This window comes from Amphibalanus amphitrite, unplaced genomic scaffold, assembly GCF_019059575.1.
Source record: "Amphibalanus amphitrite isolate SeventyFive unplaced genomic scaffold, NRLGWU_Aamphi_draft 001046F_arrow, whole genome shotgun sequence".
NCBI classification, from domain to species: Eukaryota; Metazoa; Arthropoda; class Thecostraca; order Balanomorpha; family Balanidae; genus Amphibalanus; species Amphibalanus amphitrite.
The window spans coordinates 238,976-252,868 of NW_024882540.1; the positions used below are offsets into that span (position 1 = coordinate 238,976).

Sequence of the window (13,893 nt, forward strand, 5' to 3'; positions counted from 1 at the left end):
CCCTGACAGTTGTTTGCCGCAAGCCACTATTCATCCCGACTTGATTTGCATAGGCCATTTGTGTTGATATCATTCGGAGCCTGAGAGATTTAAAGTGCGTCTCCAACTGGTAAATTGGGAGTGATTCGGCTCTCGATGATTGAAAAGCGTGTTGTCGCATTTGCCTGCAGGCGATGGGTTACATTCTGCGGTGAAATGATTTTCACGTTGATTCCTCTAAGCACAGAAATTATATGAAAGGCTAGAGTAATCGACAATATTTTGGCTTTCGTTTCAAATACGTGTTTATTTTGTATGTGCAATTCGAAACATTCGGTAGACGTGCTATCAAGTTGGTCGCAGAGTAGCTATCCCGTACGGTTCGGACAGGCTCTAGGCACCCGCTCACTGATAGATCACTGATCAGTCGACTTTTTATAGTTCGCCGAACGCTAGGGCACGTGTCCTCCCTCAGCAGGTCAAAGGCGACCTTAGGGTGGCGTCAGATCGTAGTTATTCATACGACCTAGGCGGCGTTATTAGAAGTTATGCCGTGTATGCCCGAGTGTCGCGGGCTGTGACAGGCCGCATACCAGTTATGTGAACGGTCGAGCTATGTGAGCGGTCGGCCGGCCTGCCAAGGATGTGAACTCACAGTGACGCGCCGTTACGGCTCATATTGTCACCCCTCGTGATTCCTGACTCGTTAAAAAAACTGCTGAAGGCAGTGTGTTTCTGTACCGTGAGTTTGTCGGAAATGGTTCCATGGTAAAACATACAGTGCTGCCGTGGGGGTTGGGGTTGGAGGTTGACGGCGCTTCGCCGAAGACGCGACAGTTACCTGTTGGTTTATCATCAGATGACGTTATGGTTGTCGGGTCACGCGACATAGAATCCCATCAATGCCGGTGCTGTGCTGGCCCGAAAATAGCCAACCACCGCGTCGTCGCCGCCGGGCCTCACAGGAGGCGCACACCGGGCGGTCAGGATGACACTGCGCCGGGGGGACGGCGGAGACAGCCCAGACGGCACAAGACCGCAGGCAGCGCCGGCCCGGCACTGATTGTCAGCGCATGACTCACACCACATCACACAAACGCGCGCGCGCCGCCATCGGCGAGATGATATCGATTCGAGAGGTAACGATATTGCAGAGATCAGAACATCGCATAAATAAACAAGGCTTGTAAACACAAACAGCGAGGATCAAATCAATAAATACGAGCACACCTGTTATTCCAAACACATCAAATGTGCACTAGATGGGCCTTATTTGTTTTCATCAATCTTGATGTGCCTTATCAACCTTGAATATAATTTTGGAGAACGTTTTGATGCAAATTAGTCATTGTATCAGCCATAATGATCGATGCGCTTGGTTACGCGCCTAGTCAATGTCGCGTTAATATTGATACATTACATTGAAAAACGCGGATCTATGCTACCAGTTCGAGTATGAAAACACTCCCAATCGCGTATTTAGCAACAATGCACGCTTACTGAGTGCTACCCCATAACGAGAAATGATGACACTGGCGAGTGACGTCACACTAATACACCGCAGAGACCATCACCGACATTAATCGCCTAATGAAACATGACTGATAATCATCCCAGTTTGGTGCGTCACTCCATATTTCTGCAAACATGAAACAAATGAATGGCAAGAGTGAACAATGGGCAATAAATATTAGGTATGTACGGTGATACTTTGGGCCAGAGCCTATATCATGCCGCATCAGATGCTGATGTAGAGTCATGTGCAACATCTATTCACACACTTATGAGATTATGTCGTATCTGATTATTCTTGCTCACACGCATACGAGTACTTCACCGGTCGTCAGAAACTGCAGCCTTGCTTCACCCCATACTTTTTCTGAACAGTACCAGCCATACCGTAACCACTAATACCACTCTTTCTATACCGTTCCACGACTTTGTCTCCAACCCAAGCCTCCACAGCATCCCCTCTGTACCTACGCATCTGTACCTCTAGCTCACGCGCTCTCAGACCAGCTAGAGGGACCACGCCCGGCGCGCGGCGCCGTGCGCGTGCCATCAAACGTCCGTCTTGGAGCTCTTGGAGGGCACCATGACACTGCTGTGTTCACGGAGTCCGATCGTCTTGAAGAAGGTGTCGCGGAACTCCTTGGTGAACAGACAGTAGATGTAGAATGTCAACGAGTAGTTGACGATCTCCAGCACGTTTGACACGGCGCGGAACACCTGGAATGGATACGACCACATCATGGACTGGCTGAAGCTGACACTCAGCACCACCATCGGCAAGTTGCAGAAGAAGAAGAGTGTGGCCGTGGAGCCGAGCAGCATCATCAGACGGTGCTCGTCGGTCTGCTGTGCGCGCTGCTCGCGCGACATGTGCACCAGCGAGCGGCGCTTGCGGCACACGCGCCGATACGACCAGTAGATCTGCAGGTTCAGGTAGGTGATGGCCACCGTCGGCGCGATCTTGTAGAGGATCTTGAGCGTCCACTTGTAGACCAGGTAGTAGACGGACTGTGTGAAGGCCAGGTTCTCGGCGATGCGGTAGGAGGTGGTGCCGTTGACGCCGGCGCAGGCCACCACACTGGTCCGCAGCGTGTACGGCGAGAACATGATGAAGGTACAGACGGGCAGCACGGCCAGCGTGATGCGCGCCCGCCGGCCCTCGTTGGTCTGGTTGTGCGCGCGCACCGGATGGCAGACGCTGATGTAGCGCTCGGTGGTCAGCGCGACGAGCATCAGCACCGACAGGCCTGGGGGCAGAGATCATAACGTCAGCACCACAGAACTGGGAATAGATCATAGCATCAGCACCGACAGGCCTGGGGGCAGAGATCATAACGTCAGCACCGCAGACCATGAGAGGGCACAGCCACAGATGCATCAGCCCCGGCAGACCTGGAAAAGTGCTGCACAGACGGACTAGTCGCCGCCTAGAGGCAATGTCGATATGTATAAACATATAAAGGAATGCACCAGCGCGCGGGCTTGGCAATAAGCTCAGGTGGTAAAGAAACACTGAGGAAGGCATGTGAGGACGTCATTCTCTGGGGAAGGCATCGGCACTGGCGCATGCCACGCCCTTAAAGTCAAACAGATGCATCGTTTCGCCATCAATGAGAGCCGTTTACCAGGTTAAACATTCAGGGAGCCTGGGGAGAAGAGAAAGCGCACATAAAAAGGTAACGCGGGCGATGGATGACCTGTGTCCAGCAAAGAAGGGACGGCAGGGCAGTGCAGATATGTTGAAGGCCAAAGTTGTTATACCATTACCGCGTTTGTTTTACTCAAACAAAATGTTCCTCCAATCAAATGCAAAAAAAATGTGGTGTATCCGCTTTCCGGGCTCCGCTCAACTCTGGTCTCTGACAGGTCACTATCAAGGCTGTTACGCTTGTGGCATGCAACGCAGTCCGTCGTCTTATGTGGTCCCTGACTGACAGAATTATTTCATCGCCAGTACACAGGCGCGACAGGCTTTCTATTTAAGACCGTGAAATCCCCGAGAAACCATAAACCACCCAGATTGTGCGCAGAAGTTATATTGCTCCAGGGACTACGGTACATTATCCGGAATAAGCCCGGCGTCTAACACGCCCTGTCCTGGCCACCACCCGATCACGCCCCTTAGGAGGGGTCGACGGCCTGGGCCTGACACGTGTGTTATCCGCGTTATCCTTCCACCGAACGGGGGTTGCCGACTTCCGCACTTCCGCAGGTAAGGATAGTTCCATAGTTCCCGGACAGTTGGGTGCTGCATGACTCCTGGACCGAGACAGACCACACTGGGACGGGTTTGTGGCTTCGCTACAGGTTCCAATCTACACCCCAGTTCATTCACTGCAATTCAGGCATGACGCTGATTCGGTGCAATATGTTGGAAGTCCACTCCAGTTAATCTCCAGTAGTCAAATCAAGTCCAGTCTAGGACAGCGCACTTCCGTCACCGATCCGCCTCAATCCAGCCCAGTACCGTATAACCCTCTCTCTCTCTATAGCGAGAATCGCCCCCGCCTATCGCCAGGCCGTCCGCCACTGGACAAACATCCCACCGCTGCCGTCGCTGCCCGAGGGCACTGTGGGTCCGTCCCACCGGTCAATTTGAGCTCATCCGCAGCCACCTGCCGCAGCCGGGGGCGACACACTACCGGTGGATGACACTGGTTCGGCGAAACGACGCGTCCGACGCTGGGCAGCCGGGCCAGGTGGGTGAAAGGAACTGGGGAGGTTGCGAGGGATGGCAGACGGACCTGGGGAGGTTACGACTTGCGACTGACGGTGGAAGGAACTGCGGAGATTACGAGGCATGGTAGAGACTAGAGAGAACAAGACAAGTCACGAAGTGTGGTTAGAGGGGATTGAGAGGTATACGAGGGCATGGCGAACGGAACTGGGGAGGTTGCGATAGGTTTTAGACTGAGCTGGGAACAACGCCTGTTACGGCCTACTTGCAATCACTCACGATGTGTGGATAGTGAATACCTACTGATCTTCCCTGAATATCACTCGTAAAACTATTGATCCTCGACGCTGACAACCAACGAGCTGCGACGCATTCTATCGACTTCAGTGTCATTAGTTTTCAATAACTGACGCCGCCCGCTGGTGTCGTGGTGCCGCCCAATGGCCTGATACCTATCACGTCCTCGTGACGTCCAATGGATGTGGTGATGCGTTACAAGTCGGCTAATATTGGCTGTAACCGTCGTGTTGAGGCGCCAAACCAGCATCAGTACAGTTCGGCTCAAAGGCAGTCTGGGTGACAGGCAATGGCACCGGCCCAGGCCCCAGAGTGACCTCGGATACCCGTGTTACACACATGGGACACAAACTTGCAATGACAAAATAGGCATTCTTTGAACTTCGAGTGTGGATGATTCTGTAAATGAAAATGATTGAATTGAGAATGAATTGTGTCGAAAAAAAAATGAAGTAAATCGGAAAATATACTACCTTCTTTGAAGCTATCGCAAAGATAATGAAGCAATTTTCTTCAGCCTGCTTTCGCTTCGTTTGGCAATCTACAAACATTGTCAGAACTTCTGGAAACTGAGGCGTGCAATCTCACGGTAAACTGTTAACAATCACAAACTTTCCGCATCTTCTCGAGTTTCGCTCCGAGATTGACGCTTCATCCCCACGTCCCCACCCGAAACCACTGAACTTCTTCAGCATCACTGAGCCTAATCAATCCCGTCATCACACAGAGCTCGCTGTAGACCAGCGAGCTAAGTGGCGCGGTCGGTCTCACCGTATTTACTCGTTCTTTTGTTACGGCATCTCCGGTCGCACGTGCCGGTCCCACGGCGGCAACCCAGTCTCGCGGCGGCGGCCCGTCCCATTTGCCGGTGGCCGTCCGTCGGCGGCGTGGCGTCGTTACCGTCGTTTTTGCTCCGATCACGGCCGTTTTTCCTCCCGACAGCCAGTTGGCGGGACGCGTTGGCCCGCTGTTCAGGTGCAGACGGGTACGGGGCATGGTGATGCCGGTAAACGGTGACGGGTTTACTGTCGCTGCTAGCTGGTGACACTGAACGAGGCTCCTAGTCTTTTCCCGACTGTTCCTAGGGCTGCTGCATCTCTCATGGCTGCGCTGTGTCGGCTGATCCACAGCTCGACTATACCCTTCACCGGTCCTGGTGGCCGCCCGAGCCCGAGCCCTCGGCCACAGCTCTCGCGTGACGCTGTCCGACCTCAGGTGCCATCTCAGCGGCGAGCGAGACTGCGTGATGTGATTTCTCGCAGTGGCGGCTGCTCAGTGATCTGCAGATCCAATCGACAGCTGATCGATCGACAGGCACGATTGAAAACCGCATGGCCTCTCTTCGACGGCAAGGGGGTGCATGTGTCTAAGGGTGTTGTACTGCGCCGTGAGAGCTCGAATTGCCTGCTCAGACCTCTAACTGCGTCAAAAGCACTGCGCCATGGCATGCCACACTACACCTCAAAGTGTTGTGCTGTGCCTGTGAAGCTTACATTTACTGGCCTACTGCGCGGTACAATCCATTACCTACATGTTGTGCCGTGTAAAACGGCACTGCTCCAACAGACACTGTACTGCGATTCAGTCCTCTGCACCTACTGGTTACTGCGCAAGCTGAACTAAAAGCATGCCAGGGTCTCCCGGCAGACACGCGGCGCAGATTCATGGTTTCCTGCACACAGAAAAATATTGACACCGTTAGCGGTGTAATTGCACAGTACATATCTGAGCACTTGAGGAAAGTTAATTTAGTCCCTTCCCCGCTTAAATTACTCGCGCTTCCAAATGAACACCAGGAAGAAGGTAATAGAACACTGTTAGGAGGGTTGGGTGTTTTGCTACATGTAGTAAAACACCCAACCCTCCTAACAGTGTTCTATTACCTTCTTCCTGGTGTTCATTTGGAAGCGCGAGTAATTTAAGCGGGGAAGGGACTAAATTAACTTTCCTCAAGTGCTCAGATATGTACTGTGCAATTACACCGCTAACGGTGTTAATATTTTTCTGTGTGTGGGCACTGGTGACGTGCAGTGATGTTTCAAATTGGCTGTTTATTGAATGTTTTTGCACATAATCCATCCAGGTGATCCCACGTGATATAATGACTTCCAATCACTACAGAAATATGTGTGCAATGTGCGTGGGCTTGCAAGACGAAATAGGTATGGAGGTACTTTTATATCTACATTTATTGGAGGTGATACGCCGGTAAAGCCATAACGAAAATTCATTGCTCATACTGAGCTTCTCCGAAAAGTAGGACAACGCTCATATCTACTCCGTCAATCACATCTGCAGTCATATTGGAAGTCTCATCTGACGAATCCAATCAGCTGCTCTCCAAGCCCATAACTGTGCGTGAAAGGCTCACGCACTGGGCGCATATCAGCCCATCTCCCATTGATTTGATGAGAGTGCGTATCCGCAGAAATCGCGGTTCTCTGGCGGAGCAGAGATGGGACTGAACTGGCGCCTCGGCGCGGGATGCGGGCCGGCTCGTCCGCTCGTTTGTGGGGCGACAAGGAATGATGGGATCGAGGCGGGCTTAGCGTGATCGAGGGAAGGAGCAATGGACGGCCGAAATCCGGACGGTCCAGAGAACAGGCCAAATAAATGACACCCGGACGTGTTCGCTGGGGATGGAGCTGGCAAATCAGCGTGCCCAATTGCTCGACGCGATGAGGGTATCTATGTATAGCAGAACAGGTCATCAAACGAGCGTGCTTGTGCGTAGGCCTGTTGAGATGTCGAAAGATGAAAATGACTTGGAACGCCTCATCAGAAGTGCATAGGTACTAGATGAGAAGTGAAGGAAATTGAGCCATAACTTCTCGTGAATTTTAAACATTAGTTTGACAATGCTGAATTTCTAAATATTCCACTAAATGCTACGCGCTAAGCAAAGACTGAGTTTGCAAAGCACATGCATATAGTTACGACTTACGAGATGCATGCCACTCGGCTTCCTTTTAGAAGTAAACAAAAAAAGCGTTTTCCGCGCATTGCTGTCAGATACACATTGATATTAGTCAGATAGTCAGAGAGATCAGACGCCTCACCCAAACGCAGAACATCTCCAGTGAGCATTTACGGTGATTGCAAAGATACGATGGCAATCGGCTACTCTTAATCGTCAAAATCCCTGAAACTGAGGCGTATTCAGTGACGTACCCAAGGGGGGGCCACGGGGGCCAAGGCCCCCCCCCTGAGCGCCGAAGGCGCTCAGGGGGCCCCTCAGGCCCCAGGATATTTTTTTAACACTGGATAAAACGTCTTTTACTCGGAAGAAAAATTGATATTAAAGTTTCATTTATGTGCCCTGGGTACCCGAGGGGCCCCTGCAGTCATCCAAGGGCCCCCAGTTTCCTGGGCCCCTGGTCGCCTAGGGGGCCTCTGGTAGCCGGGGGCCTGGTCTCATGGGGCCCCTGATAGCCTGTGGCCCCTAGTCGCCTAGGGGGCCCTGGTCGCATGGGGGGCCTCTGGTCGCATGAGGCCCCTGATCGACTGGGGGCCCCTAGTTGCCTAGGGGGCCCTGATAGCCCGGGGCCTGGTCGTATGGGCCCCTGATAGTCTGTGGCCCCTAGTCGTCTAGGGGGCCCTAGTCGCATGGGGGGCCTCTGGTTGCATGATATTGAGGCCCCTGATCGCCTGGGGGTACCTAGTCGCCCAGGGGGCCCCTGGTAGCCGGGGGGCCTGGTCGCATGGGGGCCCCTGGTTGCCTGGGGCCCCCGGTCGCCCCTAGTCGCCTGGGGGACCCTGGTCGCCTTGGGCCCCTGGTAGCCTGGGATCACCTGGTCGCCCGGGGGCCCCTGATCGCCTGAGGGCCGCTGGTCACCTAGAGGGCCCCCGGCCCCTGGTCGCCTGGGGGCCCCTGGTAGCCGGGGGCCTGGTCGCATGGGCCCCCTGGTCGCATGGGGGCCCCCTGGTCGCCTGGGGGCCCCTGATCGCTTTGGGGACCTGATCGCATTGGCCCTTGGTCGCCTGGAGGGCCCTGGTCGCCTGGGGCAGTGGGGCCCCTAGTCATCTGGAGGACCTGGTCGCCTGGGAACCCCTGGTCGACTGGGGGCCCCTGGTCGTCTGAAAGTACATACGCTTATCACCTGATTGATCCCAAATCATCTGAGTGGCTACTGGCTACTGGATATAAGTAGTGACTGGAGTAGGCACTCATCTGAAGGAGCCAATATCTTTCACGGTGCCGGAGATATCACAGAAAAACAAAAAGGCAAAACTGAATACCCCCCAACCTTGGCCCCAAAGGCGTCATTGGCTAACACAGGGATGTGGGTCGATTTGCAATCGCATTTCCTCCTAAGTCCTATTCCTCCAATTAATACATTAATACAGAGTGTCCCAGAATTACACAAACATTTATTTTCTGGCTAAAAGTACAATTGCGCTCGATTCCTAGTGAAACATATAATAGCCGCGTTTACATAGGGCTAGTTGCCAGATATTGGAATGCCGATAACGAGACATTTATTCCCCACTATTATATTATATACCTACATATCCGGAGATCGGAATTGGAGGATGTTCAGTAATTGAGGCGCTCGCTCATAAAATGCTGTGCGTTTCATGCACACTCCTCAAGCAAAAATATTTTTACTTTCCAATTTTCCACATTTTCTCAAGGCTTAGACCGTTACAGAGACCGTTTTAATTGACTTTGATGAAGTTGAACGCGAGAAATCACAACCAAATGCTACATTAGGTTGTAAAGAACTGAATTGCGTTTTCCCACACACGTGGCGTTTTCTCACCTACGTCTGCAGGAGAGACCGGACCCGCTATGCCCCCCCCCCCCCACCATCGAAAGGTTCTTCATGACTCCCGGGGGCCCCCGAGGAACCTGGGGGCCCTATACACTGTGGGGGGCCCCTTCGAAAGCAGGTGGCCCCCTCCTGGGCGAAATCCTGGGTACGTGCCTGGGCGTATTTAACTTAGATGCTATCTGCCGTCCAGTTCACCCCGACACCTCCGTAATCCCTGTGATAGACAGCTGTCGGATGAACGCCTTTCAACCACCGTCAGCGCGGCACCTAACGACCCAGCGCCGATCCCTCCGCCTCGATGATCGCCTAAAAACGCCCCTCTGCGCGCCATTCCGGCTCACTGGACAACTCGAGCTCCCAAGAGTGCTCTGCCGGCTTCGAATTTCGAATCCGAGTGGATCGTCCGGCGTTTTTCGTTCTCCATTTCCGGCCGGGACCGAGCGGTCGCCGGTGGCTGGCGGCAGACCGCAGTACGCTCCAGCGCTCAGACGCGAGCAAATCAGACACCTCAGGATCTGGGTCACCGCGAGAGAGACGGGGCGCGGCGACGGTGCACGCATTCACAGCGTGACGTCACCACTGGCGGACAGTCAAAGGCGCGCTGCGGCGGCGGCCGGGCGACGGTGACGGCTGGGACTGACACGCCGCCGTCGGCGCCGGTACCGTCTCGGTTAGGTCGGGAAGAGGCGGAGGTAAATCAACTAGTCGAGCCACGCCACCAGCTTCCGACGGCCATTTTGCCGTAACGCCGTCAACACTCCCCAACGCCGCGCCGCCAGCGGCCCATATTGCGTGCGGCAGCTTTTCATCCCGTCCGAAACAGGCGTCACATTTAGTGCCGCTATAGACAAGGATAGGAAGTGGCCGAGTGCTAACTAACCGCGTAGGGCACTGACTGGGTCCTGACTGATAGCTGAGTACAGTGAGTAGGGCTCCGGCTCTGCTGATATGCACCACAAGTGATGTGTCTCATTACACGCTGTCTGGACGGCGCGAAGACGTCACTGTGCGATTGAAGTATGAGGACTGAGGACGGGTGACGGTATAGCGGTGTTAAATATGGCGATACATGAGCGGTTATATACGAGCGGTAGAACGGATGTGCAGAGGGACGTACGAGGTGTCGAGCACGCCACGCAAACATGCCGTGTCTGTCGGAGGTCGTTCTTTATTGTAATGACGTGTCCGTGAATGAGCTATGCCCGAAGTTGATAAGCCGCTGAGATCATTCTGCATAATCGTTCCAGCGCAGGCCCGGAAGGTATGACCTTTCTATAGTCAGCAACAGCTGGACTGCTCCTCTCTGTTGTTCTCTACTCCCATGGTTCTGTTTTCTGGTACAGGGTCAAGTGCCGTGGGCATGCTGAATTTTGAAACGATTATTCAGCGTAGATATTGAGCGCTTTTTAGTTTTTATGACACCACCAGCAGTACTGATTATTGAATACATTTGTATGTCCCTCAGCACCACATCAAAATGAATGAAAAGGCCACCACCTAAAGAATTCGACAGCCATACCAGGCGCAGCGTGACGATTTATCTAAGCAGCCTGCGCGGTCGATTTGGCGCCCGGCTCCGCCCCGGGTCTCAGTGACACAGATGTATCGGCCGCCCCGTCCCGCCGGAGACCCTCCAGCCTTTGGCCGCGGTCGGCGAACCAGGGTCGTTAGCTCTCCGACTTTAATCCGCCGCTAAACCACAATCACCGGCAGAGCACCCTTCCGGTCGTGACTTCCGGTTTGGCCGGCTGCCTTCCGGTCAGAGTCGCTCATTGGCTATCTCGCTGCGGGGGAGGGGACTATAACCGGGGCAGAGGTCGAGATCCTGCCAGTGCTAATGATGTCAGTTGTCACAGCTGCTGCGTGCCCCTCCCCCTAGCTACTGCCACACTGCCCCCCCCCCCCCCCCCCCCTCCTGACCTGCAGGGCACTGACAGCACCGGCTGATGGGAGGGCGTTTGTTGGCAGCGCTAAGGATTGTCGCGAGTCCACGTGCCAGATAAGCGCGGGTGAGAGGAAGAAGAGAGGTGCGGGTACGAGAGAGAGAGAGAGAAAGAGAGAGAGAGAGAGAGAGAGAGAGAGAGGGGGGGGGGAGGGGGAACAGAAAGATCAATGGATGTGTGTCAGACGAAGAAAATTCAGAACGGCAAAAAAGCTATTCGGGGCGATGCATTGACGTGCATTCCTGTTCCGTCTGCCACGTCTCAGTCCTGCATGCAACATGCATCCCTGTGTTGCACCATGGGGCTGAGACGGGGCAAAATAATGGCCATTGTGTGGCACCAGCAAACTCTGTGGAATTTCTGAAGGTCTTTAATTAACAGCGTAATTGCTTAAGTTGAATTAGAATTCCGATCCTCACTGCCCAGAAGACAAATTACCCAGCTACCCTGGCGGCTGTCATGACCTTGGCCCACGAGCCCATGAGTGCAATAACGTAAAGCGATCCTGGCAAAAGCGCCACACGGTATAGCCGGATCGGTACAACTCTTATCCAGCATTGCAATACGACACCTGGGGGAACCATATCTACGAGCAATACCACGATGCAAGGTCAGGTGGTCAGCGGGGACTGCTCTCGAATCCGGGCCGCCGAAATGTCGCCAGAGGTCATGGTCTTTTCGCCGTCAGCTCAACGATGATTGCGCGTTCAGAAGATTGCAAGTTCAAGGAAAGGATAAACTTTGACCGCATAGAAACTTTCAAGCGTCACCAGAAGTAAAAGGTGTTGTCTTGAGGCCCAGTTATTGAATGTTGCAGTTTACACCTAGACGATGTTCACGAGGTAATTGGAACCGCTTAGTAAAATTCATAGCCGCTATCGGCATGTAGGTATTCTGTCAGCCATGATGACCAGACCAGCTATATTTTGTTTCAGTCCGTGCTCCCGATGTCTGTCGGAAGTCCAAACCCACTCCGCCATATTTCCCATACCGCTTTGCAATCAGGCTAGTGCCACTCACCGATAAACCCGTTGCCGAGGTAGAGCTCCAGCCTGGCGAAATAGAGTGCAGCTCCGTAGTGGCTCCAGGAGCGAGCCTCGCCGTGTACCAGGATACGCAGACAGAACGGCACTGCTAACAGCAGGGCGACCAGCGAGGAGGCCGCGTATCCTGCGGAGGAGAGAGGGCTGGGTTAGACTCTGAGTTCTATGCCGGGAGAGACGGTTTGGTCGGATGGGAATTTGTATTACAAAATAACCTCGAATGTTCGAGTGGATTGAATGATCGGCTCTAGCCTCTATCTAAGCAGAGCTTGATGCGCAGGCTGCGACCTTTACTTACAGTTTAACCCGGCAGTTGCTGGCGTATTTCGCCACCCACCGTTTGCTGGGGGGGGGGGGGGCGTTAAACGCCCCCAGCCGATAACTCGAGAACCAATAGGCGCAGCGAAACGCACGAGGCGGCAAACGAAAGAACGCGACGAGACGCTTCAGAAGTTGAATTTTGAGGTCACAGGTCGGGTCAAGGTCAGGTCAAACACCTGAAATTGGGCCTTCAGTAGCATTGACTTCAGGACTTCGCAATGGGTGCCTCTCGTCATAAACTCTGTCAAAACGGTGCACAATCCATCATATAAGGCCTACAAGAGTGTCAGCTCCATGCAGGGGTCAGTCAAGCATAGGTCAGGGTCAAGGTCAGGTCAACCGGGTAGGCACATATCCCCGAAAATCAAAAATGATATTCGCAGCCTGTGACACATGTTTTATGTTTTTTTTTTTGGGGCGTAGAGCACGATGGTGACATTCATTTCATCATATGTGTACGTTTTTGGCTCAAAAAGTTCAATTTAAGAAATTCATGTACCATGGTCGTGAAGTAGTCACGAGAAATTGCAAAGATTCAGTTCATGATTTTGGAAAATGCGGAACGATAATCAATAATCGAAGACAGCCATTTGATTGTTCATGGCATTGGCAGTCTAATGGGGTTTACGGCATGTCTGTATGTCTATTCTGTGATTTTATATGATTTTTTGAACATATGACGTTTTTGGTCGAAAACTCAGAAATCATGACGTCACTAAAACCTCGATATCTCAAAAAATTTCCGACCGATTTTTTTGAAACTTTATCACAATAACCTTCAATCAATTCCCTACTGGTACCCAAAATTTGGCGCGCCTGCGGCGCGCCGTTTTTATGCTATGGCCGGGCGAAAAAAGTGGGGGCGTTTAACGCCCCCCCCCCAGCAACTCGCGGGTTAATAGGGCCATGGTGAGTGATCGGGAGAACTTTGATGCCGAAATTTGCCCTGACCATCAAAGCCGGACACGGTTCGTCCCACTCAACTGACTTCAACACTACACATGCTCCCACCAACAGCAGACCATTCTGTCAGAGACTCATACCCGCTGCATCGAGAGCCGGAGGTGACTCGAAACTAGACTTTTAGCCTCCGGGAGTCCAGTGTTCTACAAACTGAGCTACGTAGCGGACGAGGGTCACAGCAAGGTTTTATGGTTTTATCGCGAGAGAGGGCTGGGTTGGGTCAGATTGCGGTCACGGCAGGGAGCACTGCCAGTGGATGGGGATGAGGAAAAGGCGGTTATGTAACTATCGAGGAAGGCATCCGAGCCGACTCGTGCGGAGTGAAGGTTTCATGGCTATTAAAAACGCTTTTAGATAAATGACTGTTGCAAAATCATAGTCAC

General features: G+C 53.1%; 1 protein-coding gene across 1 annotated transcript; it reads right to left on the reverse strand.

Annotated features, from left to right (window-relative positions):
- Positions 1-815: 815 nt before the first annotated feature.
- Positions 816-12,353, reverse strand: LOC122369531 (probable G-protein coupled receptor B0563.6; the record flags this gene model as incomplete). The annotated part of the gene is made up of 2 exons (XM_043344330.1): positions 816-2,738; positions 12,204-12,353. Coding segments are annotated over 2 exons (848 nt in total), but the record flags the coding sequence as incomplete, so codon positions are not given.
- Positions 12,354-13,893: the final 1,540 nt, after the last annotated feature.